The sequence below is a fragment of the Nesoenas mayeri genome (assembly GCF_963082525.1).
Source record: "Nesoenas mayeri genome assembly, chromosome: 30".
In the NCBI taxonomy this organism is placed as follows: domain Eukaryota; kingdom Metazoa; phylum Chordata; class Aves; order Columbiformes; family Columbidae; genus Nesoenas; species Nesoenas mayeri.
In genome coordinates this window covers 1800333-1821348 of record NC_137564.1, presented here as the reverse complement: position 1 = coordinate 1821348, position 21016 = coordinate 1800333, and the positions used below count along the sequence as shown (strand labels likewise).

General features: G+C 67.9%; 3 protein-coding genes across 3 annotated transcripts; all 3 read right to left on the bottom strand.

The window, feature by feature from the left end:
* Nucleotides 1-201: 201 nt before the first annotated feature.
* Nucleotides 202-12877, bottom strand: ITGA10 (integrin subunit alpha 10; the record flags this gene model as incomplete). The annotated part of the gene is made up of 30 exons (XM_080361129.1): nt 202-261; nt 337-450; nt 538-633; nt 712-825; nt 899-985; nt 1064-1177; nt 1249-1333; nt 1401-1484; nt 1561-1637; nt 1724-1816; nt 2678-2819; nt 3038-3123; nt 3331-3438; nt 3550-3692; nt 4037-4203; nt 4910-5040; nt 5230-5433; nt 5902-6045; nt 6120-6268; nt 6870-7014; nt 7426-7499; nt 7575-7740; nt 8328-8478; nt 9316-9464; nt 9982-10109; nt 10172-10286; nt 10626-10708; nt 10791-10888; nt 11287-11398; nt 12865-12877. 30 exons carry the CDS (start codon nt 12875-12877, stop codon nt 202-204), a joined length of 3432 nt encoding a protein of 1143 aa, XP_080217255.1.
* A 225-nt stretch (nt 12878-13102) lies between these two features.
* On the bottom strand, nt 13103-15637 carry LOC308050912 (toll-like receptor 2; the record flags this gene model as incomplete). The annotated part of the gene is given in 2 exon segments (XM_080361128.1): nt 13103-14215; nt 14219-15637. Coding segments are annotated over 2 exon segments (2532 nt in total).
* A 2042-nt stretch (nt 15638-17679) lies between these two features.
* Nucleotides 17680-20820, bottom strand: PEX11B (peroxisomal biogenesis factor 11 beta). The gene is made up of 4 exons (XM_080361081.1): nt 20732-20820; nt 20483-20598; nt 19503-19704; nt 17680-18643 (listed from the first exon to the last, which is right to left on the bottom strand). The coding sequence occupies exons 1-4, from the start codon at nt 20785-20787 to the stop codon at nt 18277-18279; spliced, it is 741 nt and encodes a 246-aa protein (XP_080217207.1). The 5' UTR covers nt 20788-20820; the 3' UTR covers nt 17680-18276.
* Between the last annotated feature and the right edge of the window lie 196 nt (nt 20821-21016).

The window sequence follows — 21016 nt, the reverse complement described above, 5'->3', positions numbered from 1 at the left end:
GCTCTGGGGGGTCCTGCTCCGGGGGTCCCGCTGGGGGGGTCCCGCTCTGGGGGTCCCACTTTGAAGGTCCCACTCTGGGGGTCCCGCGCCCCCCGACCTCACGTTGCTGCATCCCCGACCAGCACAATCTGGAGGTGTTGGGGGGACGGGGGCCCGAGCCCCCGCGGGTCCCCCCTGGCAGCGCCGGGGCCCCCCCGGCCCTCATTGCTCTTCCTCCTCCTCCTCCTCCTCCGGCAGCTTCTTGCGGGCGAAGAAGCCGAGCTGGGGAGAGGGGGAGGATGGTGGGGATGAAGGGCCGGGCTCCTGCCCCCCCAGCACCCCTGGACCCCCCGTCACCTTCCAGAGGCAGAAGATGATGAGGCCGAGGAGCAGCAGCCCCCCCAGGACGCTCCCCACCAGGATCCAGAGCGACACGGGCACCCGCCTGGCCCGGCTGATCTCCAGCACCACCTGCAAACCACACGGGGGGCACGGGGGGGTCCCACAGCCCCGCACCCCACCTCGGGGGTGGGGGTTTGGGGGTTTGGGGGTGCGCACCTCCCTGCGCTGCGCCCCCTCGTCCAGCGCCAGCATGGGGCTGCCCGGGGCGCCCAGCCAGGCGCTGCTGACCACCCGCACGCTCTTGAACTTCGCCTGGGGGGGAAAGTTGGGGTTCGGGTTGTGTTTGACACCCGCAGGTTTTGGGGGGGTCGCCCGTCGCCCCCTCCTCACCCCGTGGAAGAAGTCGGTGTGGATGGAGCGCAGGAGCTGCACGGCGGCGCCCCCACCGCGCTCCAGCCGGCCCAGCCGGCAGCTCAGCTCCTGGCACCAGGCGTTGCCGCAGTCCTGGGGACAAACGGGGGTGACATCCTGGGGACCCCCAGCCCCCCAAATCCCATCTCGGGGGGGTGGCGCTCACCAGCCGGTCCACGCGCAGGAGGTCCTGGGGGTGCACGGGGACCACGCTCCCCTTGTCCTCAGGGGGCGGCCGCAGGGTGCAGGTGGCCTGCGGGGGTGAGGGGCTGAGACCACCACGGGGGGCACAGGGACCCCCCCCCGAACCCCGGATCGTGGGGGGACTCACGTTGTCGGCCAGGACGCGGGTGACCGAGAGGAAGGGGACGCGGCCGAGCCCCAGGGCCGGCAGCGCCACGCGCAGGGTGACGTTCCGCACCGCGTAGCACCCCAAGTTCTGCACCTGGGGATGGAGGGGGCACAGCGGGGTGAGGCGGGACCCCCCCCAAAAACCCACCCCCCGCGTCTCCTCACCGTCACCGTGGTCTTGAACTCGGGGCCGGGGCCGCGGGGGAAGGTGCCGGGGGGGTGCAGCTCGTAGCGGCGCAGGGTGGCGTCGCTGCGGGGACAGAGCGCGGTGACACCCCGAACCGCCCCCGGCCCCCCCAGAGCGCCCCCCGCCCCACCTGGCGAGGAAGAGCTCGGGCTCGTAGCGGATGGGGACGGAGAGCCGGACCGCGTTGTCCTCCGGTGTCGCCTCCGTGCCGTCGCTGCCGGGACACATGGCCATGGGGGTCGGGAGCACCATGAGCCCCCCCAGGGTGTCCCCAAACCCCCCGGCCCTACCTGGTGGCCTCGAGGGTGACCTCGGCGCGGTCGAGCAGGACGGAGCAGCTGAACTCCAGCTCCAGGGTGAACGAGACCTGGGGACACGGGGGACAGTGGGTCCTGGGGGGCACAGGGGGGTCCCGGGGGGTCCCGGGGGTCCCGGGGGGTCTGGGTCCCCCACCTTGGCCATGGAGCGGAACACGGGGTGCCCCACGCTGCAGAGGCGCCGGTGACCGGGCAGCGCCGCGCACTCCAGCTTCACCGCGCCCGGGTCCTGGGGGACGGGGACACGGGGTGAGCGGGGGGGGGGACACGGAGCCCAGCCTGGGGTGGGGGACACGCGTGGGGCCAAACGGAGCCCTAAACGTCACCAGGATGGGTTGGGGGACACATATGGGGACAAAGGGGCCTCAAATTCCCACCTAGAAAAGCTTGGGGACACATACGGGGTCAAAAGGACCCTCAAGTGCCACCAGGATGGGTTGGGGACACATATGGGGACAAAGGGACCCCCAGTTCCCACCAGGATGGGTGGGGGGACACATGTGGACCCTAAGTGCCACCAGAAGGGGTGGGGGGACATACGGACCCTTAATTCCCAGCCGGAACGGGTTGGGGGCACCAATGGACCCCAAATTCCCACCTGGAATGGTTGGGGGGACATAGATGTGGCCAAACGGACCCCCCCACCACCCTAAACTGCGATAAACTGGGGATGGGGTTGGTGAGACCCCCAACCTTCCCCACGGGGCACAGGACGGGATAACGCATGCAGGGTTTTGGGGACACCGCGGGTGCTGGGGACACCGCGGTGCTGAGGACACCGCGGGTGTTGGGGACACCGCGGGTGTTGGGGACACTGCGGGTGCTGGGGACACCGCGGTGCTGGGGACACCGCGGGTGTTGGGGACACTGCGGGTGTTGGGGACACCACGGTGCTGGGGACACTGCGGGTGCTGGGGACACCGCGGGTGCTGGGGACACTGCGGGTGCTGGGGACACCACGGTGCTGGGGACACCGCGGGTGCTGGGGACACCGCGGTGCTGGGGACACTGCGGGTGCTGGGGACACTGCGGGTGCTGGGGACACCGCGGTGCTGGGGACACCGCGGTGCTGGGGCCCGCGCGGCCGCACCCGTGCGGCGAGGCTGGCGAGCAGCAGGTTTGGGGACAGGCGCAGGCGCAGGCTGGCGTTGTACGCGTTCTCCTCCCGGTTCTCCAGCGACGCCGTCACCGTCACCTTCCTGCGGCCCCGGCGCAGCACGTGGGGGCTCTGCCTGCGGAGACCGGTCACAACCCCGGGACACCTGGGGACACCCCGGGGACACCCCGGACACCCTGGGGACACCCCAAGGACACCTGGGGACACCCCTGGGGACACCCCTGGGGACACCCTGGGGACACCTTGGGGACACCTTGGGACACATGGGGACATCCCAGGGACACCTGGGGACACCCCAGGACACCCCTGGGGACACCCTGGCACAGCCGGTACCTGGAGCCGGTGATGTCCATGGTGGCCCTGAGCACCAGGTCGGTGACACACTCGTTGTCGTCACCACAGTCCTTGAAGAAGGGGACCTGGGGAGGCGGTGAGGAGCTGGTCACCAGTGTTCACCAGTAATGACCAGTAACCCACCCGAACGCACCAGAACCCACCAGTAACCCACCAGGACCCACCAGGACACACCAGTAACTCACCAATAACCCACCAGTAACCCCCCAGGACTCACCAGTAACCCCCCAGGACTCACCAGTAACCCCCCCCCAGTACCCCCCAGTACCCACCAGTTTGCGGATGGTGGTGGGTGACGCCTCATCCAGCACCGGCCCGGTGTCCTCGGCCAGGGCCAAGGTGACGGTGACGCCGAGGGGCCGCAGGTAATCCGAGGTGTCCTGGGGAGGGTCCCCGTGAGCCCCCAGCGGGAAACGCCACCGGCGGCCCGGGGGGGGACCCCGCGGTGTCACTGGAGGGGACCCCGCGGCGTCCCCAGGGCAGGGACTCACCAGCACGTGGAAGGGGACGCGCTGGCAGCTCTGCCGGCCCAGCGGCAGCTCCAGGTGGCGCCGCAGCAGGCGCCGCGCGCCCGAGTCGAAGGCGGCGCGGGGTCCCGGTGCCCCCTCCTCCAGGGACACGTTGAACCGCAGCGCTGGGGACAGGAAAGGAAGGGAAGGGGGTCACGGGTTTGGGGACACCCGAGGGGCTGGGGACAGCCTGGGGTGAGCCGGGGACACCTGGATGCTCTGGGGACACCCTGAGGTGCTATAGGGACACCTGAAATGCTCTGGGGACACCTGGGGACACTCAGAGACAGCCCGAGATGCTCTGGGGACATCCAGGGACGCCCAGGGACATTTCAGGGACACTCTGGGATGCTCTGGGGACACCCAGGGTCACCATGCGGTGCTATGGGAACACCCCGGGACGCTCCGGTGGCACCCGGGGACACTCCAGGCGCAGCCGCCCGGCACGCCCCCGGCCCCTGGCTCTCACCGATGTCCCTGTCCCGCTGTCCCCGGGCGCGGGTGCTGGCGCGGAAGCAGATCCTGGCGCGCAGGCAGACGGCGCCGGAGCCGCCGCGGTGACAGTTCCTCTGGATGACGCTGATGGCCGGCGGCTCCACCGACAGCGACACGTTCACCTGCACGATCTGCCGGGAGCTGGAGAGGGACACCACCACCGCGACGGTGACATCGCCACCGGGACAGTGACATCGCCACCGGGACATTGACATCGCCACCAGGATGGTGACATCACCACGGCGACGGTGACATTGCCACCGGCACAGTGACATCAGCACTGGGACGGTGACATCGCCACCACGACGGTGACATCACCACCGGGACAGTGACATCACCACTGGGACGGTGACATCACCACCGCGACGGTTACACCACCACCGGGACGGTGACATCACCACCAGGATGGTGACATCGCCACCGGGACGGTGACATTGCCATCGTGACAGTGACATCACCACTGGGACGGTGACATCACCACCAGGATGGTGACATCGCCACCGTGACGGTGACATCACCACCGGGACGGTGACATCACCACTGGGACGGTGACATTGCCACCAGGACGGTGACATCACCACCGGGACGGTGACATCACCACCGGGATGGTGACATGATCACCGGGACAGTGACATCACCACCAGGACGGTGACATCACCACCGGGACGGTGACATCGCCACTGGGATGGTGACATTGTCACCGGGATGGTGACATCCATCCTCACATCACAGGGGAAAACCAAGGCATGGGGGGACTCCACCAGGGTCCCGCCGGGCAGGGCGGCCCCGGTGTGTCCCCAATGTGTCCCCACTGTGTCCCCACCGTGTCCCCGTCCCCGGCACTCACCGCAGCAGCACCGCGGCGCCCTGGGCCCCCACGGCCACGTCCACCAGTCCGTCCCCGTCCATGTCCCGCCGTCCGTCCAGGCTGCGCCCGAAGTAGCGCAGGGCGGGGGCCAGCGCCGCCGCCTCCACGCGCTGGGGGACAGCGGGTGGCTGCGCCGGCTCACGCGCCGCTGCCCCCCGCCGCATCCCCGGGCCCCCAGTGCCCCCAGTGCCCCCAGTGCCCCCAGTGCTCCCAGTGCCCCCCAGTGCTCCCAGTGCTCCCAGTACCCCCAGTGCCCCCAGTGCCCCCCGGTGCCCCCAGTGCCCCCAGTGCCAGCTCACCTGCTTGTACTGGGGCAGCAGGGTCCCCGGGGCGCCGTGGAAGATGTAGAGGGCCCCGTGGTGCCCCCCCTCCAGCGGGGCCCCCACGGCGGCGTCGCCGAGCCCGTCGTGGTTGAGGTCGGGCAGCGCGGCCATGGCGAAGCCGAAGCGCGAGTCCTGCGGCCGCGGCTCGGGGTGCAGCGTCCCCGCGGGGGACAGGAGCCGCTGCGGCACGGACAGTGGGGACCCTGGGCTGGGGTCCCCTCCTGGTCCTGCTGTGACCCCCCAAACCCACTGCACCCCCCCAAACCCACTGTGCCCCCCCAAACCCTGCTGTGTGCCCCCAGACCCACTGCAACTCCCCAACCCTGCTGTGTCCTCCCAAACCCACTGTACCCCCCCCAACCCTGCTGTGTCCCCTCAGACCCACTGTACCCCCCAACCCTGCTGTGTCCTCCCCAGTCCCCAGAAACCCACCACACCCCTCCCAAAACCCCTATGACCTCCACACCCCTGCACCCCCCCAAAACCCGCATCCCCCAAATCCCTTGCATCACCCCAAAAACCCTGCACACCCAAAAACCCCTGTACCCCCCAAACCCCTGTACCCCCCAAAACCCTGTGCGCCCCAAACCCCTGTACCCCCAAACCCCTGCACCCCCAGCACATCCTCCCGGCCCCGGCCCCGCTCACCTGCCCCACGCGGTACAGGTACACGCGCCCCGTCTCCCTGCCCTGCGCCCCCAGGTACATGGGCGCTGCCACCAGCAGCACGTCGGTGACACCGTCCCCGTCCACGTCCAGGGGACAAACCTCGCTGCCGAAGTAGGAGCCGATCTGCCCGACAAAGCCGGGGCCCGTGAGGCCGAACCCCCTCCCGCGGCTGCCTGTGCCCCCCAAACAGCTCCCACCTGCTCCCCCGTGAGCGCCTGGGCCACCGTCACGGCGCCCGAGGTGGCCATCTGGAAGAGGATGACCTTGCCCTTGTGCTGGAAGCGGGGGGCGCCGGCCACCAGCAGCCGCTGCCCCCCCGGCAGCCGCAGCGAGGACACGGCGTAACCTGGGGGCAGAGCGCGACGGTGCCGCTCAGCACCCCGGGGCACCGGGGCACCGAGTGGCATGGGGTTGCATGGTGTCCCCAGGGCTGGGGGCATCTCTGGGGACACGGAGCATCCTTGGGACATGGAGCATCCCTGGGGATATGGAGTATCCTGGGGACATGGAACACCCATGGGGACATGGAGCATCCCGGGGACATGGAGCACCCGGGGGACATGGAGCACCCCTGGGGACATGGAGCATCCTGGGGACATGGAACACCCATGGGGACATGGAGCACCCCTGGGGACATGGAGCATCCTGGGGACATGGAACACCCATGGGGACATGGAGCATCCTGGGGACATGGAGCATCCTGGGGACATGGAGCACCCCTGGGGATATGGAACACCCATGGGGACATGGAGCATCCTGGGGACATGGAGCACCCCTGAGGACATGGAGCACCCCTGGGGATATGGAACACCCCTGGGGACATGGAGCATCCTGGGGACATGGAGCACCCCTGGGGACATGGAGCATCCCGGGGACACGGAACACCCCCAGGTCACCCCAGATCCCTCAGGACACCCAGGGCCCCCCCACCCCGGACACCCCCGTACCCAAATAGGCCGCGTGGTTCTTCAGTCGGGGCGGGAAGTGGGGGCGCAGCTGGCTGCGGGGGGGCACGATGCGCCCGCGCCCGCTCTCCTCCAGCACCGCCCCCTCCCAGTCGTAGGCGCCCACGGTCCCGAACAGGAGCCCGTCCTGCGGGGACACGGCGGCGGCGCGGGGTCACATGGCGGCGGTGCGGGGGGGACATGGCGGCGGTGCGGGGGGACACGGCGGTTCAGGGGGGACACGGTGGCAGCTCGCGGCGGGGACAGTGGTGGCTCAGGGGAGACACAGTGGTGGCGCGGGGGGGACAGGGCAGTGGCTCGGGGGGGACACAGTGGCAGCGTGGGGGGGACACACATCACACGCCTTGAGGACGTGGCGATGCCTCACCCGCCCCAAAATTCCCCGAAACCGGGGTTGTCCCAGCTGGGGACACTCAGCGCCCGGCGGGAGGTGACACACGGCCCCGGGACGGTGACACACGGCCCCGGGATGGGACTTTCCACTTGTGCACCCCCCCCCGCCCCCCCGGGCCCGATCCTGCCCGTCCCGCAGCGTCACCTCCAGGGGGTGGACGGAGAAGCCGATCTGGGCCATCTCCAGCTCGAAGGAGCTCGCGTTGTGCCCGGGGGTGCCTGGGGGGGGGACACGTTACTCCTCCAGATATGGCTCCAGCTGTTCACCCTGCCCCCAGCTCCAGGCCCTGTCACCTTCCAGGCTGAAGATCCTGTCCCCCAGCGCGTCCACGATGTCGTTCAGCGCCGCCTCGTCCGTCACGTTGAAGAAAAACTTCTCGTCAGGGTCGCTGGCGATGAACTTGATCTCGCGGATGAAATCCTCGGGGTCCTGCTGCCGGCGCAGGTAGTGGCCCAGCACCTGCCACAGCACCGCGTTGGGGACACAGCCCGGCCCGACCGCAGCGCGGCCCGCGGGGACGGGGTCACCGCGGTGCAGGGCGCGGGGCGCGGGGACGGGGTCACCGCGGTGCAGGGCGCGGGGTGCGGGGTGCGGGGGACGGGGTCACCGCAGTGCAGGGCGCAGGGCGCGGGAACGGGGTCACCGTGGTGCAGGGCGCGGGGGACGGGGTCACCGCGGTGCAGGGCGCGGGGCGCGGGGACGGGGTCACCGCAGTGCAGGGCGCGGGGCGCAGGGACGGGGTCACCGCAGTGCAGGGCGCGGGGCGCGGGAACGGGGTCACCGTGGTGCAGGGCGCGGCCCACGGGGACGGGGTCACCGCAGTGCAGGGCGCAGGGCGCGGGGACGGGGTCACCGCGGTGCAGGGCGCGGGGCGCGGGGTGCGGGGGACGGGGTCACCGCGGTGCAGGGCGCGGCCCACGGGGACGGGGTCACCGCGGTGCAGGGCGCGGGGCACGGGGCGCGAGGACGGGGTCACCACAGTGCAGGGCGTGGGGCGCGGGTTGCGGGGCGCGGGGGACGGGGTCGCTGGGGCACGGGGCGCTCACCGCGATGGCGTAGCGGGTGACGTTGCGTGCGTCGCATTCGGCCAGTGCCGCGGGCAGCTCCTCGCCGTCGTGCGACTCCCCGTCCGTCACCACGATCATCAGGCGCGTGGCGTCCGCCCGCCCGCCCCGCTCGGCGCTGAACGCCTCGGTGCTATGGGGGCGGTGAGGCCGAGCCCAACCCTGAGCCCGACCCTGAGCCCGACCCTGAGCCCGACCCGGAGTCCGACCCCAAGCCCGACACTGAGCCCGACCCTGAGCCCAACCCCGAGCCCGGCCCCGAGACCAACCCTGAGCCCGACCCTGAGCCCGACCCTGAGCCCGACCCTGAGCCCAACCCCGAGCCCGGCCCCGAGACCGACCCTGAGCCCGACCCTGAGCCCGACCCTGAGCCCAACCCTGAGCCCGACCCTGAGCCCGACCCCGAGCCCGGCCCCGAGACCAACCTTGAGCCCGACCCCGAGACCAACCCTGAGCCCGACCCTGAGCCCGACCCTGAGCCCGACCCCGAGCCCGGCCTCGAGACCAACCTTGAGCCCGACCCCGAGACCAACCCTGAGCCCGACCCTGAGCCCGACCCTGAGCCCGACCCCGAGCCCAGCCCCGAGACCAACCTTGAGCCCGACCCCGAGACCAACCCTGAGCCCGACACTGAGCCCAACCCTGAGCCCGACCCCGAGCCCGGCCCCGAGACCAACCCTGAGCCCGACCCGGAGCCCGACCTCGAGCCCGGCCCTGAGCAATTCCAGCCCTGAGCCCGACCCCGAGCCCGACCCCGAGCAACTCCAGCCCTGATCCCAAGCCAAATCCCAACCTAAATCCCAACCCCAATCCTGATCCCAAGACCAATCCTGACTCAAATCCCAACTTCAATTACAACCCAAATCCCAACCCGAACCCCAACCCCAACCCCGACCCTGACCCCAAGCCCAGCCCTGCCCCAAATCCCGGCCGCAGCGCCAGCGCGGAGCCGGCGCAGCCCGCGGCGCACCAGGCCGTGCGGATGGCCATGGCCGTGCGCGTCTCGCGTCCCTCCTGCCGGCTGATGTTCCGGGCGGCCTCCACCACCTCCTGCGCCGAGCGGTACCGGCCCAGCGCCCACTCGTGCACCGCGTGCTCCCCGTACTGCAGCACCCCCACCTGCACGGGACGGGTCAGACCCCAAACACCTCCAAACATCCCCCCAGACACCCCCAGAACATCCCCCCAAAACCATCCCCCCAAAATATCCACCCCAAATATCCCCACAAAATATCCACCCCAAGAACCATCCCTCAGCGCCCATTCTGGGGACAATGGCATCGCCCTAGGGATGATGGTATTGCCCTGGGAACAATGGCATTGCCCTGGGGACACCATCATGGCCATGGGGACACCAGCACAGCCCTGGGGACACTGTCACAGCCCTGGGGACACCATCATGGCCATGGGGACATTGTCACAGCCCTGGGGACACCACCATAGAATCACATTTTGGCTGGAAAAGTCTCTGAGGACCATCGAGTCCAACTGTTGACCTGTCACCAACCCACGTCCCTGAGAACCCCATCTGCATGGCCCTGGGGACACCACCATGGCCCTGGGGACACCACCATGGCCCTGGGGACACCATCATGGCCCTGGGGACACTGTCACGGCCCTGGGGACACCGGCTCACCTGGATCTGCCCAGGCCCGATGAAGAACCTGCTGAGCACGTTGCTGAGGAAGTTCTGCACCTCCACCCAGGGGTAGATGCTGTTGGAGCCGTCCAGGACGATGACGATGTCCATGTAGGTGGAGCAGCCTGGGGGGGCACGGGCTGGCACCGGCGTGTCGCACCGGGCGCCCGCCCCCCGCCACACTCACGCTGAGCCGCGGGCGCCATCGTCCCCACGGCGCGCAGGTCCCCGTCCAGGCGGGCGCAGGCGCCGGTGCTGAACACGGAGGTGCCGCACGTCTGGGACCACAGCGGGGCACACGCCTGGCCGGGGGACACGGGGACACATGGGGACACATGGGGACACACGCATGAGGACACACACACGGGGACACACGGGGACACAGGGGGACACACGCATGGGGACATACGCATGGGGACACACAAATGGGGACACATGGGGACACACGGGGACACATGGGGACACACGGAGACACACGCATGGGGACACACAAATGGGGACACACGGGGACACACGCATGGGGACACATACATGGGGACACGTGGGGACACACACATGGGGACACACAAATGGGGACACATGGGGACACACAGTCCGAGCCGGCCCCTCCGCAGCCGCCGTGCCTCCGTTTCCCCTCTCACCACGAATCCACCGTCCCCGGAGTCCAGGAGGGTCATCCCGAGGTGGCCGCGGTGGGGAGGGGACAGCAGGGGGGTTGTGGACCCTCGGTGACAGGGACAGAGAGGCGGGGTCAGCACCGCGCTGTCCCCCAGCCCCGCGGCCGCCCCCGCGGGACGCGGCGGTACCGAGGTTGGCTTTGTCACACGTGGCGTTGGGGGGTCCCACGCGGCACTTGTAGACGTCGCCCTGGCCGTGCCCGTCCCACGGCGCCGCCACCAGCAGCCTGCGGGGACGTGGCGAGGGGCCGCGGGTCACGGGCAGCGCCACTGCCACCGCGTGGGGTGCGTTTGGGGGGAAATGCCCAAATCCTGCCCGCCCACGGCCCCGGCCCCGCGCCACGGCGCTTCCGCGCCCGGCCCCGGCGGTTTCCGTCTGTCTCTCCAGCTGTCTGGCTGTCCTGCCTTTGATCCGCGTCCCAAGCCCCGGGGCCCCCCCGGTTTACCCGTGGGACCCTTATTTTCATGTGTGTCCCCCCCGCCGCGTCACGGCAAAGCACAAACCCGCGGCGGCCCTTAAAACACCGCTTCTTGCCCCAAAAATACACTGGGGTGGGCTTTGCCCCCTCCCCCAGCCCCCCTGCCCCACAGGGTGTCCCGGGGGGATCCCCTGTCCCCCACTCACCACTTCTCTCCGCCGTCCACCCGCTGCAGCACCTTGTAGCCAAACTGGGCTTCTGGTGGCCCCAGGAACAGCTGCGGGTCCCTCACGTCGACATTGAACCCCACGCACAGCCCTGGGGGGGGACACCCTGAGGGGGGCACCCGCGGACCCAGGCGTCCTGCGGCGCCCCGAGGTCCCCACAGCGCGGGGGGGCCGTGCCCGGGGGGGGCACCGCTGCCCCCCTGAAGCGGGGGGAAGAGCACAAAACCACCTTTCTATCTGTTTTCTTCCCCAAAACGCGGAGATTTTCCGTTAAAGTTGTTCTTTTTAATTCCTTTTAACCAAGTCTGGCTCCGTTCCCACCAACCCCGAACCCCCGCGGCCACAAACCCGGGTGAAGGGGGGGGGGGTAGTTTATTCCGCTCCCCCCAACCCCAAAAATACAGAGCGAGGAGGAAAAGGACCCGAAACCGGGCGGTTTTTCCCCAAGGCGCCCGGTCCCTGCGCGCCGGCGGCTCCGCGCGGGGTAACGGCCCCGCTCTGCGCGGCCCCCGGTCCCGCCGCTTCACACCCAGACCGCCTCTCGTTCCCCAAAACCACCTCTTGTTCCCCAAAACCACCTCTTTCTTTTTCCCCAAAACCACCTTTTTTTCCCCAAATAGCTTTTTCCCCAAAACACCCTTTTTTCCCCCCAAACCCGGCCGCGCTGGGTGAGTTACCTGGGAGCAGCAGCAGCGCGCAGAGCAGCCGCGGGCCCGCGCCCCCCGCGCCCCCCGCGCCCCCCGTGCCCGCGCCCCCCGCGCCCCCCGCGCCCCCCGTGCCCGCGCCCCCCGTGCCCCCCATGCCCGCGCCCCCCGTGCCCGCGCCCCAGAGGCAGCTCTGGCTCCGGACAGGATATTTATATGTATTTTTTTCCCTCTTTTCCTCTTTTTGCAGGTTTTTCCCTCCTCCACCCCCATTGGCTGCTAAAAATAAGCAGCTGCGGTGTGGGTGTTTTTTTCTTGGGGGGTGGATTTAGGGAAGAAAAGGCGAAGTGGAGAAAAACAGGGAAAGAAACGAGAGGGAGGGGGCGGGACCGCGGGATTCGGGGGCGCCCGGTGCTCATGAATGGGACTATTTTTCCCGTTTTCTGGCGGTTTTGGCTCATACGAGGTGGGCGTGTGTCCTGGAGCCGGGTGTCCCTGGAGCGGGGTGTCCCCGGAGCGGGGTGTCCCCTGGAGCCGGGTGTCCCTGGAGCGGGGTGTCCCCGGAGCGGGGTGTCCCCGGAGCGGGGTGTCCCTGGAGCCGGGTGTCCCTGGAGCGGGGTGTCCCCGGAGCGGGGTGTCCCTGGAGCCGGGTGTCCCTGGAAGTGACGGGATCCCGGAGCTTCTCCTTGGGGATATCAGTGTCGGGACGGGAGTGTCGGGACGGGGGTATCGGGACGGGGGGGTTTGGGGGTCACCGCGTGTCCCCCTGCGGGATTTTGGGTGGATTTGGGGTGGATTGAGAGTGGCCACGTCCTCCGGGTGATGCTGCCACCTCCCGGCCACTGTCCCATCTTCTGTCCCTTGGAGGCGAGAAGCTGCAGTGACCTCCGTGTCCCCGGGGTGACACTCTCACCTCCTGTCCCCATCTCCTGTCCCTTGGAGGAGCTTGAGGAGCTGGGGTGACCTCCGTGTCCCCGGGGTGACACTCTCACCTCCTGTCCCTTGGAGGAGCTTGAGAAGATGCAGTGACCTCAGCCAGGACCCCCAACCCCTTGATCGGGGGCACCTGAGGCAGAGGGGATGCCCAACCCACGGCGACCCCCCAAAACCAGCTCCCCGCTCCTGAAGGGCACCGGAGCAAGAAGCCACCTCTATGTGGTGACACTCGCAGCCGGGTCCCCCTCCCCGCCGCCCCCCAGCTCCCCGGGCGTCCCCAGGAGGCTGCGGAGCTGCAGCCAGAAGAAGGGGCGCCTGGAGGCCTCGCGGGGCCACTCCAGGTACGTCTTGGTCCCCAGCATCTTGCGGAGCCGCGCGAAGCGCCGCGGCAAAGCCCGCGCGGCCACCGGCTCCTTCAGCACCAGGATGACGTCCGCGGCGCCCAGCCCCACGGCGCGCTGCTGCGCGAAGTACAGCTCGTAGTTGCACCACTCGCTGTCCACGAAGCTGCGCGACAGCACGAAGACGACCTTGGCGCTGCGCTCGATGTTCTCCACGATGTTCTCGATGATCCAGCGCCCCGGCGTGAAGTCGCGCTCGTGGATGCAGAGCCGGTACGGCGGGGCGACGCTCTCCAGGCGCCGCAGCAGCTCCCGGCGCACCCAGGCGGCGTCGGCGCGGCTGTAGGAGATGAAGGCGTGGTAGGAGCAGGGCCGCGGGGCGCCCGCGGCGCGCTGGCCGCCGTACCTGGCGCGGAGCAGGCGGCACATGGCGCGGAGGTACCAACCCGCCTCCAGCTTCCAGCAGAGGACGGCGCAGGCGGCCACCACCACCGCCGTGCCGGCCACCGCCACGGCCACCAGCGCCGGCACGTCGCACGCCAGGGGCCGCGGGGCGTAGGCGGCCACGGCCGTGTCCAGCAGCGCCTCGGGGTGGTAGCAGGTCCAGTTTTGGGGCCAGTCGGCCAGGACGGGGCGGCCCCGGCGGCGCGTCTCCTCCAGGAAGCCGTGCAGGTCGCAGGTGCAGTGGTACGGGTTGTTGCCGGCCGCCAGGCTGACGAGCCGCGGCATGTTGACGAAGGAGCCGCGGCTGATGACGCCGAAGGAGTTGCCGTCGATGGCCAGCACCTCCAAGCGGGGACATGTCCACTCCGACGGGATGAACTTGATCTTGTTGCCGCTCAAGTGCAGCTCGCGCAGCTGGGGGCTCCGCGCGAAATAGTCCATGTCCAGGCGGTCGAGCTGCGAGTAGGAGAGGTCCAGGAACTCCAGCGTGGTGGGCAGGCAGCCGAAGGTCCCCACCGTCACCTGGTTGTGGCGCAGGGCCAGTCAGCGCAGCGCCGGGCTCCACTGGCACGTCTCCCGCAGGCCGCCCAGGCCGTTGTGGCTGGCGTCCAGGCGGGCCAGCCGGGGCCAGCTCCGCGTCAGCGCGGCCAGCACGGCCAGGCTGAGCAGCTGGTTGGTGGCCAGGGTGAAGCTCTCCAGCTTGGGCATGATGTCCTGGTAGCGGCAGCGCTGGTTGTAGATGAAAGCGTCTTCCAGGCGGTTGTTGGAGATGTCCAAGGCCTCCACGTTGCGCAACTCGGCCCAGACGTCGCAGGGCACGTAGTTGAAGTTGACGTTGATGATGGAGAGCGCGGCCACGCCGCTCAGCCACGTGAAGGTCCAGTCGAAGCGCAGCACGTCGGGGTTGCTGATGTCCTGCAGCAACAGGCGGTCGAGCCGCGGAGCCGCCGTCCCCGCGCCGGAGCCGTCCCAGCGCGGCGAGCGGGCGAAGTCGATGGCCACCAGCGCCAGGTCGCGGACGCGGGAGCGCTGGATGTTGAGCAAGGCCAAGCGCAGGAGGTTCTTGTTGAACTTGCCGCGGTAGAACACCAGCTTGGTGACCCGCAGCTCGGCCAGGCCGGCGAAGGGGTCGGCGTCGCCGGAGTAGTAGGTGAACTCGAAGAGGTTGCGGAAGCGCAGGAGCTCGAGGGGTTTGCCGCGCAGGTCGCGCAGCATGGCCGGCAGAGCCGCCGCGCGGCCGTCCAGCGCCACGTCGCACCACAGCTCCGTGGTGTTGAGCCAGGAGAAGGCGCCGGGCTCGTAGCGCAGGAGCCCGGAGGCCGACTTGATGGCGAACTTGTGCAGTGCCGTGTCCTTGAGGACGGCGAAGTCCCCCCGCGAGACGTCCCGCAGCAGCGGCCCCCCCAGCGACAGCTCCCGCAGCCGCCGCAGCCGCCCGAAGGCGCCGTCCAGGGCCGCGCTGCCGTACAGGTTGTTGGACATGTCCAGCCAGCGCAGGTTGGCCAGCGGCGCCAGCGCCGGCGCCGGGATGCGGTCCAGGGAGTTGTTGAAGAGCCGCAGGTGCTCCAGGAGGGGGGTGGCGAGGAAGGCGCCCGGCGCGATGCGCGAGATGCTGTTGTACGCCAGGTCCAGGCGCCGCAGCCGCGTCATGCCGGAGAAATCGGCCGCCGTGATCTCGCGCAGCTTGTTGTAGGACAGGTCCAGCTCACGGAGGCCGCCGGGGAGCGCGGGGGGCACCCGCGCCAGGCCCTGCCCCCGGCACAGCGCCGTCCCGCCCGCGGCGTCGATCTGGCACGGCGGCCGCGCCGCGTCCCCCGACGGTGCCAGCAGCGCCAGCAGCGCCAGCAGCGCCAGCAGCGCCAGCCACCAAACCCCGCAGGCGCGGGGGGACACGCGGCGTCCAGCGGGGACACGGGGGACACCGGGAGGTGCCGCCACCGGCGGGGACGGGGCTGGAAGGGGCATCCGGGCATCGGCGGCCGAGCCGTCCTGTGGCGGGAAAGGGGGGTCAGCGGTGGCACCGGGGAGACCCTGAACCCTGGGATCAACGCCAGGGGGGACACCGGGGCAGGAGGTGGCACCTGCATCCAGTAGGATGGGGATGGGTGAGTCCTCCCCGGGGGGCTCGGGGACTGGATCCCGGGGGGGTCAGGGACGGGACCCCAGGGGGAACTGGGGATCGGATCCCAGGGATCAGATCCTGGATCTCGGGGTATCAGGGACTGGATCCCAGGGATCAGATCCTGGATCTCGGTGGGATTGGGGATCAGATCCCAGGGATCAGATCCTTCGATCTTGGGGGGATTGGGGATCAGATCCCAGGAATCAGATCCTGGATCTTGGGGGGATTGGGGACTGGATCCCAGGGCTGGTGAAGCAGGTCACGGGGGTGCTGGGGGATCCCCAGGGGATCAGGAGCTGTACCCGGGTGGGGGGGATCAGGGACGGGATCCCAGGGACCGTCTCCCGGGGTCCCCGGGGGGACACACGCACACCTCCTGGACCGCAGGGGTGCAGAGCAGATCCCGGGCGGATCCCGGGCGGATCCCGGGCGGATCCCGCGGGCGCAGAGTCCAGCCCCGCGGAGCCCCCGCCGGCGAGCGCGGGCGGGGTTTCCTTCCCAGCTAAAAACACTTAAAAAGGTACAAAATATATTAAAAAAAACTTAAAAAGGGGCTTTTTCACGCAGAGTGGAACGAGGGCGCGGGGGCGCGGGGGCCGTGGGGGGCACGGGGGGCGCGGGCACGTCCGGGTGTTGTTATTAGAGGGAGGGGGGAAAAAACCCCTAAAAAACCGCAGGAGACGGGAGGAAAGCCACCGGGGGCGAGTCCCGCGGGCCAGACGTGTCCCCCGCACAGCCCCCGCGCTGCGTCCCAGCCCCGGGGGGACACGGGAGCCGTGCAAATGTCGCCCCCGCGCCGGCCGCTCCGCCCCGGGAAGCAGGAAAAACACCCGGAATCGGCCCAAAAAGGCGGGGGGGCACCCGTGTGTGTGCGGGGGGACCCGGTGTCCCCGCTCGGGGTCCCTCCGTGCGCGTCCCCGTGGGAACCCCGCCCCCACGTGGGGAAACTGAGGCACGAGCGCCCTTCGTCCCCCCCGCGTCTTCCTCATTCCGCGCGTGCCGCGGGACACGCCTGCCCCTTTGTCACCCCCAAACCCCCCGCCCCGCTCACCTGGGGACGCGTCCGGCCGCGGGGACACGGGGAGCGCGGGGACACGGGGAGCGCGGGGACACGGGGAGCGCGGGGACACGGGGAGCGCGGGGCGGGCGGCGCTGCCAGCGGGGGGACAGCGGCCCGGCCGCTTCCCGCCCCCGCGGGGGCTGGAGCCGCCCGTGGGTGGCGGGGGGGCCGGGGTGTCACCCGAAACGGTGACACCGCGGGTGACGGGAGCGGAGCAGCGTCTCCAGCCCAAACCGGTGCTCCCAGGTCAGACCAGCGGCCCCAGCTCAGCACCCCCAGTCCAGCCCAGTAGCCCCAGCTCAGCCCAGCGCTCCCAGTCCAAACCAGTGCTCCCAGTTCAAACCAGTGCCCCCACTCCAAACCAGCACCCCCAGTTGAACCCAGTGCTCCCAGAGCAGCACCCCCAGTGTCCCCCCAGCGCTCCCAGTGTCCCCCCAGCACTCCCAGTGTCCCCCCAGCTCCACCCCCTACTGGGGGGTCACAGGGGGATAAATGGCATTTTTCTATTATTAAAGACAATCCTGGGGAGAAATGGGGGGATTTTGGTTTTGGAGTAAAATAGAAACAGTGGAGAATGGGGGAGGGAGGGGGCGGCTAAAGTATCAACTATTAATTGAATAACAAACATTACAATTAAGGGTGAAAATTAAATCAATTGGAAAAGGAAATAAAGGGGAAAATTATGAAAATTAAATAAATACAAGACATTTCCAGATACAAAAGCAGATCTGTTATCTCTCTATATAATATGTTTATTAATTTAGCAGCCCCCACAGCGGGGTCACACACACACCTCCCTCCCCCATCACCCCCCCATTTGGCAGCACTAATGAAGCCCCGGCCCAATTAACGCCGATTTTTCCCTAATTAAGGGAATTTTCCCGGCACAAAAGTGCGTTGGGGGATTCTCAGCCCCAAAGAGCCGTTTCCACCGCGCAGGCGCCCCCGGCCCGAGCTGCTTGTGCTGCTGGAGCTCAGACCCCAAAACCGAGGAAAAGGAGCAAATCCTGCCCAAAAAGAGGCGAGGAGGGAAATATTCTCCCGTGGGGGACAAAACGCGCCCCGTTTCACCTCAAAACCACGAGAACTGACCCCAAACTCGGCTCCAACACCCAAAGTCCTTGTGTGCTCCGCTTTGGCGCGAGTTTCTTAAAGACAAGATAAACCCGGCTCTGGATGTGCCCAGTTCACACTAAACTCACCCCAGCCCGGGGGTCAAACCCCTAAAAAAGAGGGGAAACCACTAAACCCCTGGAAAAGCCACAGAAACAACGGGGAAAAGGACCAAATGTTGGTTGTTCTGACCCCGTCCTGGTTCTGCAGCCACGGAGCCACTCAGTCCAGTCCCGCCCAGTGCCGGGATTAACCCCCTAAACACCCGCTTAGGCCGGGCTTAAGCCCGCAGGAAGGCTCCGGGCACGACTAAGGCTTGAGTTTAAGCCAGGGGTAGAGGATGGTGAGGATGGAGAGGATGGAGGAGGTGAGGCCGCACAGCCCCACGAAAGCCGGGCTGGTCCTGTACAAGCCCAGCTTATCGAGCGGGATGAAGAGGTCGCAGGCGTTGCGGAGCAGGTCCAGCAGCAGCGGGGGGTTGGCGCGCAGCACGCGGAGCAGCAGGCGCAGCTGCAGCCACAGGCGCAGCCCCAGCTGGCGGCAGCGGCCGTGGGCGCGGGGCTGGCGCCCGCACTCAGCGCCGCGCGCCCGCGTCCCACCCGCTTCCCGCGCCAGCAGCGCCCGCAGCTCGTAGGCGTCGCGGCTCAGGTTCAGCACCAGGGCGAACAGGTAATACCTGAAACCAGAACCAAAAACAGAGCGAGAGGGACGGGAAGCGAGGGGGGGGGACATCCCGCCGCAACAGTAAAACGCCAGCGAGAACCGCGGAAACATTCTGGTTACAAAAGAGCCTCGAGATTGAGCGTTTTCTGCTTTCTCTCCCAAAGCCACATACAACTTTCCTGCGCAAACTCCCCAAACAGCAGGAATCTCCACAAAGTGGGGTTTGGATGAAACATTTCACCTTTCCCCTCATTTCACCTGTATTTTACCTTTACTTTACCTGTACCTTTACTGTATTTTACCTGTACCCTTATTTTACCTGTATGTCACCTGTATTCTACCTGTATGTTACCTTTACCTGTACCTTTACTTTACCTGTATTATACCAGGCTCGCAGAGAAAAGCCCAGTCTCAAGTATTTTGCGCTGCACAAAGTGTCACAAACCCCATTCGGAGAGGAAAACCCCACTCATGTGCCGAATCCGCCGCCCGAGCGGCCCCGGAGCCGCAGCACTGAACTGCGCACGGTCCCGGAGCTGCAGCATGGACCTGCCCTTGTTGGACTCCGGGTGAAGCGAACGCGCCGATCCCGGCTACCGCTGAAGCCACAGTTCAAACTTAAAGGCTTCAAAGCAGCATTTTGGGCGGGAAAGGGCTTTAAGATCGAGTTTAGCTGCTGGTCCAACGCTGGCACTAAACATGGCCCTGAGAACCTCATCTGTGTGTTTAACCCCTCCAGGATGGCGACTCCAGCGCTGCCCTGGGCAGCCTGTTCCAACACCCACAGCCCTTTGGGGGGAAATCACCCCAAATTAACAACCCCAACTCGAGGCCGTTCCCGCTGAGCCCCCCCAGAAAGGCAGGCGCCCCACCTGAAGGCCCTGTGGCTCCAGCGGTCCTGGTCGAGCGCGGGGAGCAGCCCGGCGCGCGCCGCCCACAGCGCGTTGTCGCAGGCGCAGAACAGCGCGCGGTTCAGGTGGCCCAGGGTGAGGCAGAACCGCAGCGCCGCGTCCGGCTGGTGGATCCCGCGCTTCGCCGCCTCCAGCGCCTCGGCCCAGCCGCCCAGCCGCACCACTGCGGGACAGACACACGGACGGCGCTCAGCGCGGCGGGACGGCCCAGACACCAACCCAGCAGCGGAGCCAACGGCGCTGCTGAGCACGCACTGATCTCACCTGGATTTTACCCTTATCCCTATTTTACCTTTACCTGTATTTCACCTGCCCCCTTATTTCACCTGTATTTTACCTGTACCCTTATTTCACCTGTCCCCTTATTTCACCTGTATTTTACCTGTACTTTACCTGTTCCCTTATTTCACCTGTATTTCACCTGTTCCCTTATTTCACCTGTATTTCACCTTTACTTTACCTGTTCCCTTATTTTATTTTACCTGTATTTCACCTGTATTCTACCTGTACGTTACCTTTGCCTGCACCTGTAGTTTACCTGTATTCCACCTTTACCTGTATTCCACCTTTACCTGTATTCCACCGTTACCTGTATTCCACCGTTACCTGTATTCCACCAGCGCTGGGCTCATCCCCCCACGTTCTCCAACCACCGGCCATTCTCCCATTGCTCATATTCCCACAATTACCGCCCACCAACCACAGCTCTTACACATTTTTAACACAACATACACCCCCGCTACGGAACGACCGACCGCGCCGGTTACAGCTGCTCAGTTCCCTAATCAGAACGCATCTGTTAATCAGCGGCCGAGCACGGTCCGAGCGCCGTGCTGCCGAGCCGCGGTCCGCCCGCCCCGCACGGGTCTGAGGGCCCCGCTCCCGCGGGCGCTGCAGCCGGCGGTGCCGGTCGCGAACCGCGGTGCCGTCGGGGCGCTCACGCTTGCGGCCCAGGCTCAGGTGCGCCTCCAGCTGCCGGGCCCTGGCCAAGGCCTCGGCGCTCGCCCCGCTCCTCCGCAGCGCGTCCGCGGCCACGGCGCACGCGTACTGGGCAGCCCTGCAAGAGACGGCGCGGCGTGAGGGCCCGAGGCGGCGTGAGGGGCCCGCGGCGGCGTGAGGGGCCCGGAGCCCGCGGGACCCCCGCGGGACCCCCACGGGACCCCCGCCCGCCCCGCCCGGCGCGGCCGCACCTGAACAGCCGCTCCTTGGCCGCGCTCTGCGCGCTGAACCGCACCCACGCGTCCATGGCGCCGCCGCCCCGGCTCGCCAGGGGGCGGGCGCCACGCGGCGGCCGGGAGGAGCGCCACACGGCCGCGTTCTTATTGGCTGGAAGCGGTAGGCCGCGCCCTCTTCCATCAAAACAAAGGGCTTGATTGGTTAGCGTTTTCATTTTCCGCCCTCCTCCCGACCAATAACAGCGCGATTGTAATCCGCCCCGCCCTCCCTGCTGCTTTGCGTTTTGATTCGTTCTTTCC